The sequence below is a fragment of the Pteropus alecto genome, unplaced genomic scaffold (assembly GCF_000325575.1).
Source record: "Pteropus alecto unplaced genomic scaffold, ASM32557v1 scaffold21, whole genome shotgun sequence".
NCBI classification, from domain to species: Eukaryota; Metazoa; Chordata; class Mammalia; order Chiroptera; family Pteropodidae; genus Pteropus; species Pteropus alecto.
This window is the reverse complement of record NW_006436282.1, coordinates 29,058,303-29,073,617: the sequence shown is the minus strand read 5'-3', so window position 1 is coordinate 29,073,617 and position 15,315 is coordinate 29,058,303. Positions and strand designations below refer to the sequence as shown.

Genomic DNA, 15,315 nt, shown 5'->3' with positions numbered 1-15,315 from the left:
CGCCTCAGCCGGCTGCTGGTGACCCTCACCCTGGGACGGTGCCATCATTAGTGACAGCCCCGCCGCACCCTGGAAATCTAATTATCCAGCCGCGTTTGGACCGCTTCCTCTCTGTTGGGTGCTCCATGTGGTTCGACGTTTGCATTCTCGCTTCTCTGACGTTCTCTCTGTGGGGCGCCGTGGGGGTTTCTGGCGGAAGAGAGCTGTCTTGCACCCAGACAGGACTTGACAACAAGGCGAGCAAAGCAGCCTGAGCCTCGAGGGAGGACACAGGTGGCCGTGTGGACGGGGCAGATGCTGGGCTGAGGCCCAGCGTGTAGGTTGGAGGAGGCTGACAGATGCCTCTGCCACCTGGCCGGGCTTGGTCCAGAGCGGGGGCGGGGGGGTGGGGGGGGCAGTGCAGACGGGGACCGGGCCCGTGCACAGAGGACAGGACCAGGGTGGCGAAGCAGGTGTCAGTCTGTCCATGCGGCCTCAGAAGGACTTTTAGTGTCACCTCGAACCTCTCCGGCTCGATCCTAACCCTGCGTCAGTGATTCGCAACCCATCTTGCCGAATTCTATTATTTCCTGCGTGGGCAAACCTCACGCAGCGAAGGTCGGGAACGTGTGGGCGGCCCCTCTGGGAGCCTGCAATGCTCCTCGTCACCCTCAGACAACGGCGGGGTGCTGAGGGGTGCGGCTGGGAGCAGACCATCCCCTTGGCCCGACCTTTCCTCATGCCTCACCCTGGTCAGGAGTGGCAGTCGATCCTGCGTAGTTACTCCCAAGGGTGCGCTGAGCCTGCTCACTCAACCCCCAGAGGATGCGGAAGGTGATGTACAGGACAAAGACGTTTGTGGGCTGCTCGGCTGGTGAGTGGCCGCGATGCCACAGACGGGCTCTTGCTAGGGGCTGTGGCACTGTGTGAGGCAGGCCCCTAGGTGACATGGAGGCTCTGAGCCAGGCTGGCTAAGCAGCGGGAGCCCCCGCCCCCCGCCCCCTCGGAGAACCCGACGGTGGCACGTGGCTGTCTATCCAGTGCCATGGGGCGTTCACTTCGCAGCTGCAGCCACTGGCCCCCTAGCCCCCCAGAAGTGGGAACGCGCCTCCTCTGACCACTGCTGTCACCTGGTGTTCGTGTCACTCACGTGTGAACCTCGGAGGCTGAGGCTTCGCGAAAACGCTTGTTATTTCTGTGCGTGATCGTGGTCGCTTCCCACGACTGCCATACCAGTGACAGCAGATGCGGCGGCTTGCCACAGCAGAAACCGATTCCCCCTCGCTTCTGGAGGTCAGAGGCCAAAGCCAAGGTGTCGGGAGGGCCGTCCCCCCCCAGGGCTGCGGGGAGACGCCCTCCTCGCCGTCACCGTGGTGGCGGCATCGTGCTGGTCTCCGCCTCCATCCTCGCTGGGCCTTCTCCCCTGGGTCTGTTGCCACCACCCCCTCCTTGCTTTACAAAGACACCGATCATCCCTCAACCCAGGCTGACTTTGTCTTGAGATCTTTGACTAATTAGATCTGCGGAGCCCTATGTCCGAGTAAGTTCACATTCTGAATGTAGGGAGTGGGGGGACCCTATTCAGCCCACGGCAGTGAGGGAAGAGTTAGGGAGCCCCAGATGGGTTTGACTGAATCTAGAATTATTCCTGAAGGTCCACTCATGTCCTGATGCCCGAACCCAGCTTTCGCCCTGGTCATCCGGCCGTGGCAGGAAGCCAGAAGCCACGCCGTCTCCAGCTCCTGGCTGTTTTCCTTTTAGCCCAGGTCACTCCCTGGGAAGATCCGATGGTCACTTGCTCACTCGAGTTTGTGCCCACCCACCCTGCGGGGAGGTGAGCTCTCTGGGTGGCGTCCAGCCCTCTGCGCACCCCTGGCCAGCTCCTCCCGCCTGGCTTGGAAGGCCCGCTCTGCCAGGGGTTAACATGTCGCCACCAACGACCTCGTGCCGACTCTGTTCGCACGATGGTCCACAACACCTGGGCAAGTCTTGCCCCACACAGAGCTGGGCTCACGGTTCCGGTCGCTGGACTGCAGGAGCAAAGCGCCATCCTGGCGTTTATGGGCCACGCGACCGCAGACGAGTGGCCTCGTCTTTCAGCGCCAAGTCTCTGGGGCTGCGCATGGGCTTCTGCCACCCGTCTTCCTGGCTCGTGAGGCCGGCACGCGGAGGGCCCGCCACGCAGCTGGGGCTCGCTCGCGCCCCCTTCCTCCGACTCCTTCCCGGATTTTGGCTAAACTGGGGTGAGGCGAGGACGGAAATCTCACCCACACCATGTTCCGATCTAGTTCTGCGTCGGCTTCGAGCAGCATCCCCTGTTCAAGGGTCTCCTCCTCTTCTCCAGCTCCCTCCCTCCCTCCCCTGCAATCTTTCACTGGCATCCGCCCGACCGCAGGTGTCCGCACAAATGGAAGTTTCCCGGCCCCCCAAATCAGCCTGCCGCAAGCCTGCGGAGAAGACACGGAAAGCGGCAGCTCTGCGTGCAGGCGAGGACTCGGCCACAGCTCCCGGCTGGGTCTCCGGGGCCAGAAGGTGTTCGAAGCCGGGCCGCGATGGACAATGCTCCACACGGCTTCAACCTCTTCTTTAAAATCCACCGTTCTGCCTCTTGTGCTCGGTTCGGCTTTACTCTGAGTCAAAGTCCTTTCCCGCTGTGGCCGTCAGCTCTCTGCGACAGATTTGCCTTCTCGTCCGCGAGAGAAACCGTACCCCAAACCGTAACCCGCAGCTGTGGTGACGCAGTGTCTGTCGCTGGACGGAAAGAGAAACAACGGTTTCCTCGATCGCAGAGAGAGAAGTTTGCTCTCGGCTTAGTGGCTATTTACCCAAGTGTTAAACAATTTTCTTTGTGAGAGTTTGAAGTGAAACTACCCGGAAGCACTTAGTGGCTGACCAGAAGCTGAAACTTGGCCTTTTCAAAGTGGGATTTATTGACTTATAAATGTCCTGTGTTGATTCAGCAAAGCGTGGGCTGTCTTGGGAAGTTCTCTAAATATTGAGAGAAAGCTGACCGCTGTTATGCAAGTTTATTGTCCAGGCGAAGCTGCTAAGAGAACAAATAAAATTATATCACCCAGGACAAAAGGAAAAAGCGGGGGAAATCAGGTCACAATGGGGAGCACAGAAGGGAGCCACACCCCATCGCCATACATGGTGGAAACGTATTCTGTTCTCCAGATAAAAAACTCCATCACAGGACCTTATGGGGACGTCCCCTGCCCGCCAATCGGAAAGATCATAGTTTCCTGAACTCCTGGCTCATGAGGTCATGGGTCACTTAGCGGGAGTAACTCAGGTGCTTCGGAAAGCATCGCCTCTCATCCTGGCTGTACGAGCCCGCTGGTAGATCCTAAAACGGATAACATGGCACAGCAATGTCACGAAATCTTCTAATGCAAAAGATCCTGTCATCACTTCAGTTCGGGAAATACCGTGACTGTGCCACACTCGTCCCTACGGCCACCACAGGGGAGGTCAGGGCGGAGTCCTAGGATAAATAAAGCCGTCGAGACCGTGCATGGGCTACATCTTCCCCAGCCTTTCAGACACCAGAGCTCTCTTCTCAGTACCCCAGATGAGACCTCACAGAATCAAGTTTTCAGACAAATGGTACAAGTTTAAGAGCCTCGAGAGCAGGCCCTGTGAGATTGGAAGATGGCCGGCGGGGCAGGGAGACGGTCTCAGAGAGAAATTTCTGTTAGAGCAGCGTTCTCTGACCGCGCCTTTGTAAGCACCAAGCTTTGTTTAATCTGAGTGAGATAAAACTTAAGGATAAACGGCAAGAAAAATTTAGTCCAAAGGATTCATTTTTCAAGCATATTTTAATGTGGGAAAACAAAGCCTCGGGTGTTGAAGTCACTTGCCAAGCTCTCCAGCTAGCAAGTAGGAAAATCAGGATTTGGCCCCAGGCACCCTTGCTCCCAAGTTCAGGCCCCTCCCCAGCAGTCGGCACCCCGGCTCGGAGCAGAGGCCCCAGGCCGGTGAGCCGAGCTGTCCTCCCGTCCCGCGCGTTGGGAGGTGCGGTCAGTGCCACTGGACTTCTCTGGACGAGGACATTCTAGCACCTCCCGGCCACTCCTGAGAGCAGGAGGTGGGAGGGGTGAGCCGTGCTGACCGGTCGCCACCAGAACCATCTGCCGGCCTGCCCGCCGCCTCCTTCCTGCCACTTCCACGTGGCGGTTTACGAAAGAGAACAGAGCGGATCTCATTTCAGCCTCTCTCTGGGCTCCTCCCAGGAGTCGTAGGGCGCAGCAGCCCCCGGGAACGCAGAGTCTGTACATGTCACCCCAGCACGCCCAGTCCTTCCTTCTTCCATTGATGTCCTGCCGGAAAAATGTGTGGTGCCGCGTGAAGTCGTACGTGCTCCCCTCTTGGGCACGGGGCTTCCAGGTTGGCTCCGCAGATTCCCTTTGACCTCGCCTAGGATTTCAAACCCCATCCTAGCTGTCCGGTCGTCATTAACAAAAGTAAATATGTCGCGTGACATTGAAACGAGAATCTCGGGGGAGAACCAGAAATCGAGTTTCCCGAGAGGCCCCAGGAAGCCCAGCCGACATTGCTCCCTGTGGCGTCTCTGCTCAGATCCTGGGAGTTTACGAGCTCTTATCTTTGGCGACTGGTTAAAATGTAACCCTGCTGGGCTCCGAGGCGGCCTTTCCAACGGCCTCTAGACCGTGGGACCAGTGAACAGTGTTATCAAAGTTCAAATGCGTGTGATGTCCTCGTCCCAGAGTCCGCTCTGCTCTCAGCCCCCTGGCCGAGCAGCCGTGCGCTCCAGGACGCGTCAGCTGCCCCTGTCCCCCCTTTCCCAAGCCTGCTCTGCAGACTGCTGTTCAGAGAAAATGTCACGACCTACTCCAGTCACTCTGGTCCCTTAAAGACCCAAGAAGCGGGCGGTTTACAGGAGACATGGACCCACTCAGCGGCACAGGGCCAACAGGCTGGGCTGTTAGTTTCTGTTTTGTTTTATTTTGTTCTGCTTTGTTTTATTACCTCCCAAGCAGCCTTTGGGCCAGCAGGCGAGTTTCACTTGGAAGCAGGAAATTGAGGACACAGTCTGGACAGTGGGCCTGGGGACTCAGAGGACTTGGTCTGTGGAGCACCATCCCAGCCCCTGGTTGCTCTGGGTCGGCTCTCGGGGTGGCCATGTGGCTGCCAGCACCTTCTAGAAGAGGCTTCTACACAGCAGTGTTTGACATGCTGGCCATGGGCAGCTCGAAACTCTCAGCTGGTACTATTACTCATTCGGTCAGTCGGCCAGTCACCAACAAGCGTCTATAAGAACGCGTCTGGCAGACAGGACCCTCCTCAGGCCTTGGAGGAGGCAGAATGAACGTTAGCGATGATGGTTAGATGAGGCTGGAAATGCCCTCTGCAGGCCTCCCTGTGGGTTTAATGAACTCACAGAAAACACCACCTTTAAAGGGAGAGAGAGGGACAGGGAGAGGTGACAGGTGGGTGACAGAGGAGGGTGCACCCCCAGCGTGGACTCGAGCCCCACCGCGCCCGGCGAGGGCCCCCAGCACCACGCGGGAAGAAGTTCAGCAACGAGCCGGGGTCACGGGCGAAGGAGGGTTTGCTGGAGGAGAGAGAACGCTCCGCAGACAGGGCGAGGTCTCCGCTCAGAATCAGAGGGACCTCCCGCCTCCAAAGGGCCGGCTTTATATACGTTCTTTCAGTTTCCGTGAAAAATTACCGATTATCGTGAGTAAGGAATGGAATGAATGGCTGGGCTTATCTTTCACCTGGGCAGGGTAGCTTAGTCTTTCCCGTTTTCCGTTCGTGGTGTGGGTGAGCCTTAAAGACATGAGTGAGCAGGAATTGTCCTTTGTTCTCTAGGTCCCCGAGGCCCGGTCTGGGGCAGGTAGACGAGGTTCAGTGTAACCACGCACGCGGCAGGCTCCGAATTCCACTCGGTTTAATGGGGAGTCGATCTGTGCCGTTCTTATGCCTCTTTTGTATGTTATTGGGACTTATGTGCGGTCATTACTATGTGAATGTACAATAGCTACACAGCGCCAACCTCAGAGGCCGTCATCAGGAAATGTGTGACGAGGCACTGAATGAGAGAGAGAGGGGAGAGAGAGAGAGAGAGAGAGAGAGAGAGAGAGGGAGAGGGATGGGGGGGAAATGGACAAGTCTCCTGCATTGGTAGTGAGTCATGTGACGTGGTGCAGGAAAGCCTGGTGACAGCGAGCGGTCCCTGCTCAGACAAGCACCCAACCCCGTAGGGCTCCGCCGAGCGCAGGGAAGGCGAGCTGGCCTGGTCTCGGCTCTGGCCGTCACTGCTCTCTTCCACGTGGTTCATCTGAGTTTGAAACCCGAGTAACTGGGTGGACAAAAGTTAAAGAATCAGCAGCTACTTGTAGCTTCATGTATTTATTTGCCTTCTCGTCCATTCCGTGGAGAGCGTCTCGCGTTTGCAAGGCGCGGGTTACTGTGTCCGTCAAGGGCAGTTCAAGGTTGAGCCCATAGCGCCTCCGCCCTCAGCCCTCAGCCAGTCCATGCTCTCCCGGGGGCCAGCTGGCGTCCGTGCCCTCACCCCATGTTCCCGCGTTTCAGGGCATGAACTACCTGGAAGACCGGCGTTTGGTGCATCGTGACCTGGCCGCCAGGAACGTCCTGGTGAAGACGCCACAGCACGTCAAGATCACAGACTTCGGGCTGGCCAAGCTGCTGGGCGCCGAGGAGAAGGAATACCACGCGGAGGGAGGCAAGGTGAGGGCGGCCCGCAGATGCGCCCGCGCAGCCCGGCGGGGGTGCGGACATTCTCAGCTGGTCTGGGCGAGGTCACAGCCGCCACCACCCTCGGCTGGGTCCCGCGAGGCAGGGCCCTCTGTCCCAGCAGCTCTGGGAGCAGGCCTTGCTGGGAGAGTGGGTAGTGCTGACGCCTCCGGGGGCCAAAGGCAGTAAACGTGAGTTCAGCTCCACGTCGAGGTTAGCCAGGGGAGGTTCCAGCGCCCCCTGCAGGATAAAGCGCCCTTCAGAACAGCTGGGCCATGTTGCAGCTCATGGTGGCGCAGTGCTCTAGAGGGACACCTCAGCAATACGGACAGCTCCCCGAGGCGTTGTGAGAGCTGGAGTTGGCCCCCCCAGACAGGTTTGGGGGCTCTCCAGGAGACACCCCAGCAGGGAGGGGCACACGTCTCCTGATAGACCCTCAAAACGCTCAGATCAGCTGGACCCTTCTAACGTTTCACTCTGGCCTGCGTGGCTCCGAGCAGCTGGCCCCAGCAAACACCCATGGACATGGGGTGGGCAGGGCCACAGGGCAGGACCAGGCCCCCAGCTGCCAGCACGGGCACCCAGCTCACCAGGACACCCGCAGCCCAAAGACCCTCAGCTGCCAGCTCTGGGGCCTAACAGAACAGCCCTGTCCTCAGCCAGATTTAAAACCTGCTCCTTTGGCTGGGACAGCACTGGGCACAGGGGATTGGGGTGGGGGTGGCTGGCCTCCCACGTTCGTCCCTTGTGCTTTGTCCCACCGCCATTCAATGCTTCTCACCAGAGGGAAGCTAGGAGTTGTCTTATTACTTTACCTCTTGTCACCTCAAGGTGCCTATCAAGTGGATGGCTTTGGAATCGATTTTACACCGAATTTATACCCACCAAAGTGACGTCTGGAGCTATGGTGAGTCAAAACCCTCGCGCTGGTGACTTTCTACTGAGCTGAGTGGGCTGGTGCGGTTTGTTGCTTTGCATTATATGCTCCGCCATCCAGGACGCTGACTAAAAATAATGTAACAGTTGCTTCTGTCTGTTAAGCCATGAAAACATGACAAAGGAAATTGAGTCTAACTGTCTCTGGAGATGTCAGCGAACTTGTCAAGAGCAGGTAACGGTGGGGAGAACTTGGACTTAGAAGTGCCTGAGCCCACACTGCCAAACCAGACTCGCCCTCTGGCCGTGAATTTGAAGCGAGACCGAGGGCAGTGACAAATGTGGCTTGCTGGGGCAGAGTCTCCGGGAGGGAGGCGAGGTTTCATGGTGGACTCTCTCAGCGGCTAGTGTTTCATGGAGCGCGTGGTCATCTCTGTGCATCAGAGAGAACAGCTGGACAAAAATGCCCCGTGAGGACACGTCTGTGGGAAACCAGTAAGGAGAGAGAGATCGCGTTGCTTCCGGTGCTCGTGAGGGTCAGTCATCGGCCGATTCCAGTCCCGCCCCAAACCCCACGCCCCAGGCACCTGGCACAGGCCTGAGCCCCGTCCTCCTCCCAGGCGCTTCCCGCTTCTCAGACTCACCTTCACCTCCTCACCTCCTTGCCTTGGTCCAGAGAATTTCCTGAGCCTGCACGGGCGTCGCCTTTTAAGAAAGCGTCCATCACGCATTTCACCGACTGCTTAGCTAGGCGCCCTCGCATGTCGTCCAGCCACCTGCTAAAAGGTTGCCAGCTCCTTATCTGCTATGTTTATTTGTGAATTATCAGCCTATCCCCAGCTATTAAAGAAATGGGGGTGAAGGGGAGGAGCCACCCCAGCCAGCTCCATAGCAATGTGCGTTTGGGGAGAGCAGTAATAAAAGGGGTTTCCAAGAGAAGGTTAGTCGTTATCACAAAAACAAAATCATTCAGGGTATCGCCCATTTAGTATTTTTTTCATAGCATTATTAACTCCTCCTATTCCAAATGGATATTTTTTTTTTTTAATTTCGTGGGTGTTTGTCTATGTCTTCTTCTAGAATCAAGCTTTACAAAGGCAGGGATCTTTGTGAAGAATTTTTACGTGTACCCATGAGCTAAGCTGCCTGCAATTAACGAACTAGATAGGAAATACAGCTCTTCTGATGCCCTGTGATTTTCAGCCATTTTCAAAATATGTCTACCTCCAAAACGAGGGTAAAGAAGTGCTTTTTTCCCACTCCGGGACCCTCCCCAGAACCGAGTTCGCTGTCACCACGCTGGCCCAAGCCACCTGCCTCCCTCGGGGATGCTGCGGCAAGCGCTCCTTCCTGTTTGGCACACTCCATACACCTGGTCTCCAGACCTCCACACACCGGGAACCACATCAGACTTTTCCTCCCCTGCCTAAAAATCCCTCCTTGGTTTCCAACTACGTCCCAACTAAAATCCGAACCCCGACCAGGGCCCGTAAGCCCGCAAATGCCCTGGCTCCCCTGCCTTTCCGGGGTCACGTGCTCCATCCGCCCCTCGCCCTCGGCGCTCCGGCCAGCCCGGGCCAACCTGCAGTCCACACTTGGTCCACACTTGTCAAGGAAACAAAAACTCTCGTAACCTCAGGGACTCAGCACCTGAGCGTGACCACGGCCGGCATCGGATCGTGGCCACGTGTGTTTCACTGGGGGAGGGGGGAACCGTGCTGTCGGTGACAATGATCTGCACACCCTGGACTTGCCGGATCGTGAGCCTGAATTTTTAGTTTAAAAAACATACCCTGTTACTCCACTCCCCAGTCTCCGGTCAAGGCAAAGAATTTTAACAAATTAGGGAGCTCCGTGTCCCACTTAGGGGTTGAAAAGAGAGGGGATTAGTACCACCTTCCAGTCCCGCTCATAACCAACAACCAGGTACACACGCTCCCCTCCCTGTCACCGCTTACTCCAAACCCCGAAGGGCTCACCTTCCCCTGGGGACTCATCATGCACGTTAAACACGAGATTAACCCAGGTCGATGGGAATCAGGTTAACCCAGGTAGATGGGAATCAGGTTAACCCAGGTAGATGGGAATCAGGTTAACCCAGGTAGATGGGAATCAGGTTAACCCAGGTAGATGGGAATCAGGTTAACCCAGGTAGATGGGAATCGTCGACCTCAGATCTGGGAATGGGGTCTCCCTTCCTCCCCAAGTCCATACTGACGGGGCGCTGGGCAAGGCCAGAAGCCCCTCCTCTCTGGCGCTGGCTCCTTGCTTTTCTTCATCTTCCAGCTGTGAATTCTGTATGTTAATCCGGGTCAGTTCATTCTGCAATGGCCTCTGGAAAATCCAACCGGGTTTGTGCTCATCTGGATCTGGAGGCCAACTCGAGAGAAAATGGGTCATCGGACCCATCGGAGATCTGGGGACGGCCCGGGTCCTGTGTCTGATTCCTCCCTATGGAGTCTGGGGATCCAGGCTCAGTCCCACTGAGGTCATTTCTAGTGGCACCACAGGGCACCTTCGCTGTCCAGGGGAGGACGCGCTCCCTGAGATATTTGCACATTGCTAGAGCAGCGAGTTCCAGGCACAGAGGCACAGAGACCGTCGGAACTCGGGAATGGTCTGGAAAAAACACCGATTCTCAAAGGACGACGGCTTTGATTTTCTTTGTAATCACGATGATTAATTTTGAAACAAAAAGTACAGGGTTTTTATGTTTATCCAAAGAACAGAGATATTTTGTTTCTAATTTTCTTCTATTATTTAAAAACCCACAGTTTTTAACCTTGTTTGTAATCCATCCCTCCACTTCCAAGTCGCTTAGGGCAGCCGTCGGAGTGTGCTACTCCTGCTACCCTGCGTGATAATATTTATGTTGCTAGCACGGTTCTGTTGTCTTTGCTGCGATGACTAAAGTTTACCATTTATTGGCCACTTACTATTTGCCTGGCATTGTCTAAACATTCCAGTTGTATTATCCTATTTGATCTTCACAACCATCCTAAGACACAGACCCTGTCTTTGTCCCACATTACAGAGAGGTAAACTGAGGCTTCCAGCATTGAAGCAAATTGCCAAGGCCCCGGACACACAGGTCGTTAAACACAGGTTGAGACCCGGTCTCAAGAGCGATGACTTAAAGACAAGCCGTTGTGATTACCGACTCATAAAGCGACTGCTTCGCTCTCGCAGGTGTCACCGTGTGGGAGCTGATGACGTTCGGGTCCAAGCCTTATGATGGCATCCCGGCGAGCGAGGTCTCGGCCCTGCTGGAGAAGGGAGAGCGCCTCCCGCAGCCGCCCATATGCACCATCGACGTCTACATGATCATGGTCAAGTGTGAGTGGCCGGGGCCATCCGCACGCGCGTGGCTGCACCTGGCTCTCAGAGGGCCTTGCCGTGCTCGGAAAGGCATCGCTGCCTGGAGCCAAACAATTGAGACCTTAGAGTTCCCCAAAGAAGCGCTGTCATATTCTTCACAGCAGGCACTCGGGTCCAAAAGCATGTGTCAGTGCTCCCCCAGACATTCTTCAGGAGACACTTGCTTGACTCATCGAGCATCGTGACCTGACATTTGCCCGTGATGGCAAGCAAATAAATAAAATCCGAGCCCTCCATAAGCCATTGCACCGGAATATTCTATTCTGAGTTGCTCAATGAAAAAGCCGCCCCACGTTTTGAAGTCTGTTACCAGAGAGACTGACTTGTTTTTAAATGCCTAGTGATGAGTAACCACATGAGGCTAATAGAAACAACATTTCTGCTTTGACTTAAACCTTTCAAATAGTGAATTTATGTGAGGTCTTCCTGCGCTGTAGCAAGTAAACATTTGAATTTAAATAAGAGCACGTAGCTTGGCTGACGAGAATCACAGATGCAGTGGATTCTGAAGGCGACAATACATATGTGACGAGCACCTGCCCGAGAAGGCAGCACAGGGACGGGGTGGCACAGAGTGAACGTGGATGTTGATGCCCTTCTGAACCCCGGACCACAGGGTTCACCTCTTTTAACCCCCTTGCTTGGGGCTGAGGAAGCTGGCATCCAGAAAGCTGACATGATTTGTCTAAGGTCATGTAGCAGTCTGGCCTAGAATAGGCTGACGTCCTGCTGATAGAACATAAACGTGAACCCTCGAAAGGCACGAGAATGTCCAGGGATAGGTGCCTATTTGTCTAAGGTCATGTAGCAGTCTGGCCTAGAACAGGCTGATGTCCTGCTGATAGAACATAAATGTGAACCCTCGAGAGGCACGAGAATGTCCAGGGATAGCTGCCCCACCCCGCCCCAGCTTGTTTAATGCAGACTAGATGGTTGTGTAAGCCAGTGCACCAGCCTGGCCAGCAAGTGTCCTCCTGAGCAGGCCGTGAAACCCCCTCGTCGCGTGCATGGGCACGGCGTCTGTAATACCGTGAAAGCGCAGGAGTGAGGAATTCCCGAGCCCCGGGGTTCTTAAAGAAAGTCCCTAAACTTCCCTGCTGGGGGCGGGCTTGCAAGGTTGCTGAGCGAATGTCAAGCGAGGCTGGACATCGAGGCACCCACAACCTGAGCAGTTCACACGAAGCGATGCCTGCAGGGCTGCTGGGCCACTTAAGGAGGTAAGGCCAGAATGCTGGCCGCAGGAAGAGCAGGTGCAGAAAGTTAGAGGTTCTTGTCATGCTGATACGCAGGCATCGTGTTCTGATCTTTACTTAGCAATCAGTGCCAGTTTGTCAAGGCTGAAAAGTCTAACGGAGGTTAGATTTCTTTCTTCGTCGTCTCTTGGTCTGAGAGGGTCTCGCTGTAAACACTTCCCTTAAGCGATGCCATTTTTATCGTCCCTCTAAGGGTCCTAACTGTACCGTTTCTTCCCCTTCCTTCTCCAGGCTGGATGATAGATGCAGAGAGTCGCCCCAAGTTCCGTGAGTTGGTCCTCGAATTCTGCAAAATGGCCCGAGACCCCCAGCGCTTCCTTGTCATCCAGGTACCAGGCCACGGTCTGCACTTCCCTGGGGAAAGGTCCCTCTCATGCACGTCACGTGTCACTGTTGTCCATCACGCGCCAACACTGAGTCCCAGGCCGTGCCGTTGAATCCTCAGTGCATGGGAGCGAGCCGTGGTTCAGGCGCAGGCCACACTGTGAACCGAGTTCGTGTGTGGTGCCCTCCGACTCCGTCTGCCATTCCTGTCCGACCTCCCGTGTCCAGACACAGCCTCCCACACGCCCGGTGCCACATGTCCCCTTCACGTGTCAGCGGGTCGAAGCCTTAGCTCGGTCTGGTGGAGAAGCGTGGCTTGGGTGTTGGGCGAAGCTGGCTTCCAGTCTGCGATTCTCCGCTTACCCCGCTAAGTTAACAAACCCAGCTCACAGGGCTCTGTTACAGAGTCGACAAAGCGGCTCACATACGCAAACTACATCGCACAGCACCCAGAGGTTCTGCCGGGCGCGCCCAGTGTGTGTTGATGTGTGCACAGGCAGAGGACGAGAGAGAAGGCACTTTCCCAAACCAGCAAGCGAGCAAATTCCCCAGCACCGGGGCTGGCCCACAAGCCAGCTCGGTTCTGGCACTACCCGGAGAGAGCACCCATCCCACAGGTTACGGGCTCAGACCTCCGAGGCGGACCCCCTCCCTCCACTGATGCCGTTTGCAAGTTCGGGTTGTCACCTGTGCGTCTGACCAACTGGCCATGAATCAGAGGTCCCTACGGTTCCTTCCTAGCGTCTGCTAGAGCGGCTTTCCCCACGCAGAAGCCCGTTTAGTCACGAGATCGCGCGTTTATCAGAAAGGCCAGGATAGCAGAGGTGTGCAGAGCAGGATGACGGGGAGGTGCGGGGTCCCACGTCCTGTCCAGGTGTGCTGCTTTCCCCAAACCTCCACGTGCTCACCAGCCTGGACACCCAGATCCCCAGCCTTGTGAGTGTGTATGGAGGCCTCATTATTTAGTCATGATCGATTAAATCGTTGGCCGTTGGCAATCGATCCAGCCTCCAGCCCCTCTCCCCGCCCCGGCGGTCAGTGGTGGGGCCTGAAAGTTCCAGCTGTCTAGTCATGTGGTTGGTGTCCTAGAAACCAGGCCCTGTCCTTGTTTGTGGCTCTCAAGTCACCTCTTTAACATGTCACGGAAGACACTTTTGTGGCTCGCAACGCTTAGAAAGTTCTGAGGGCTTTAGGAGCTTCGTGCCGGGGACGGCAGATGAAGACCCAGTGTGTGTTTCCTATTATAAATCACAACGTCGCAGCACCGAAAAGCGTGGCACGCACCCCATAAATGCCGCCGCTTCGCCCCTTTCTCCTCCCTCCCCAGCTCTTTGCATGTCATTCGGAGGCTTTTAGACATTAAGGAATTTTTAATGTTTTGATTTCACAGTGGGAGGGGAGGAAGCGGCCACCCCTGAGGGAGGCAGGGGTGTTTTATTACGACGGAATCGGCAAACATCCGGGCAACTGTGACGGTCAACCCCTCCGCCTATTGCCGAAAGGTGGAGTGACAGCCACTGGGCCTTTCTAATCATCTCAAAATCTCTGTGCCAGGGGGACGAGAGAATGGACTTGCCCAGCCCCACGGACTCCAACTTCTACCGCGCCCTCATGGAAGAGGAGGACATGGAGGACGTGGTGGACGCGGACGAGTACCTGATCCCGCAGCACGGCTTCTTCCACAGCCCCTCCACGTCCCGCACGCCCCTCCTGAGCTCCCTGGTAGGGCCCTTCGCACTGCTTTGAATGATGCGTTTTTGAGAAAATGGTACCCACCTAGCAGGACGTGCAGAGAGACGGAAAGTGGGCTCTGACCGAATGGCAAAGCCGCCCTCGGGATGAATCGCCTAAGCGGACTCATTGTCGTGTTGCATGGCGATGACCTGACTGTGACCTTTTTAGGTTCAGTTAGGAACAGAGTTAAATCAGAAGTAAACGTGGTCTTTCTCGAGCTGATGGGTCGGGACGCAGTTAAGCGCCTGTCGGGGTGCGTCCGCGCGGTGTAGGGCGTCCTCCTGCGTTCGCAGAAGGGGGCGAGGTGCACCCGCATGCCATGAACGACTCCTCTTGTTTTTCAGAGTGCCACCAGCAACACTTCCGCCGTGGCTTGCATCGACAGAAACGGGGTACGTACGAAAGCCTAACGCACCGGAGCTCAGGAACAGCTGTGGCATTCGCGGCGCTCTCGGATGTCGAAAATGTTCATCTGAGCCCAGAGAATCTTGATTTTCGGTCTCGCGTTCTTTCCCGCGTGGTTCCTTGACCCCGGCCCTAAGGCCGGCAACGAGCTGTCACTCTACTGCGGTGCTGCCGGGAGAGTAGCTCAGGGACCGCGAGCGGCAGCAGCAAGACTGGGTGCCGGTGCTTTGTGAGAAGTGAAACTTGTGGGGTCACCGCCCACACCCCCAAAGCAGGGGCTCCGGGGTGGCACCCAGCCTGCCTGCAGGGACTGGCGCTTGATCTCAGAAAGACTTGCCCTCAACGCCCCCTTACCAGTACAGAAGCCACTAGCCGTCTGTGGCTACTTATTATTATTATTTTTTAATGCCTACAGCACCTGGTCTTCCTAGGCGGTCTCCCATCCAAGTACTAACCAGACCCGACCCTGCTTAGCTTCCGAGATCAGACGGATCTCGGTAAGTTGACACCCGTGGCTACTTAACTAAATTGTTATTAATTACAATTTAAAACTCAGCTCCTCACACATGTGGCTAGTGGCTACCACGTGGGAAAGCGCAGACCGTAGCCCATTTCTGTCCCTGCGGACCGCTCTGCTGCCCCG

General features: G+C 56.1%; 1 protein-coding gene across 1 annotated transcript in view; it reads left to right on the top strand.

The window, feature by feature from the left end:
- EGFR (epidermal growth factor receptor) overlaps nucleotides 1–15,315 on the top strand; it is a 48,698-nt gene that overhangs the window by 30,297 nt on the left and 3,086 nt on the right. Inside the window, exons 20-27 of the mRNA XM_025046817.1 lie at nucleotides 802–853; nucleotides 2,016–2,131; nucleotides 6,469–6,696; nucleotides 7,534–7,609; nucleotides 10,768–10,914; nucleotides 12,441–12,538; nucleotides 14,088–14,255; nucleotides 14,612–14,659. Of these exons, the coding sequence (XP_024902585.1) occupies nucleotides 802–853; nucleotides 2,016–2,131; nucleotides 6,469–6,696; nucleotides 7,534–7,609; nucleotides 10,768–10,914; nucleotides 12,441–12,538; nucleotides 14,088–14,255; nucleotides 14,612–14,659 (933 nt within the window). The remainder of the gene's footprint in view (nucleotides 1–801; nucleotides 854–2,015; nucleotides 2,132–6,468; nucleotides 6,697–7,533; nucleotides 7,610–10,767; nucleotides 10,915–12,440; nucleotides 12,539–14,087; nucleotides 14,256–14,611; nucleotides 14,660–15,315) is intronic.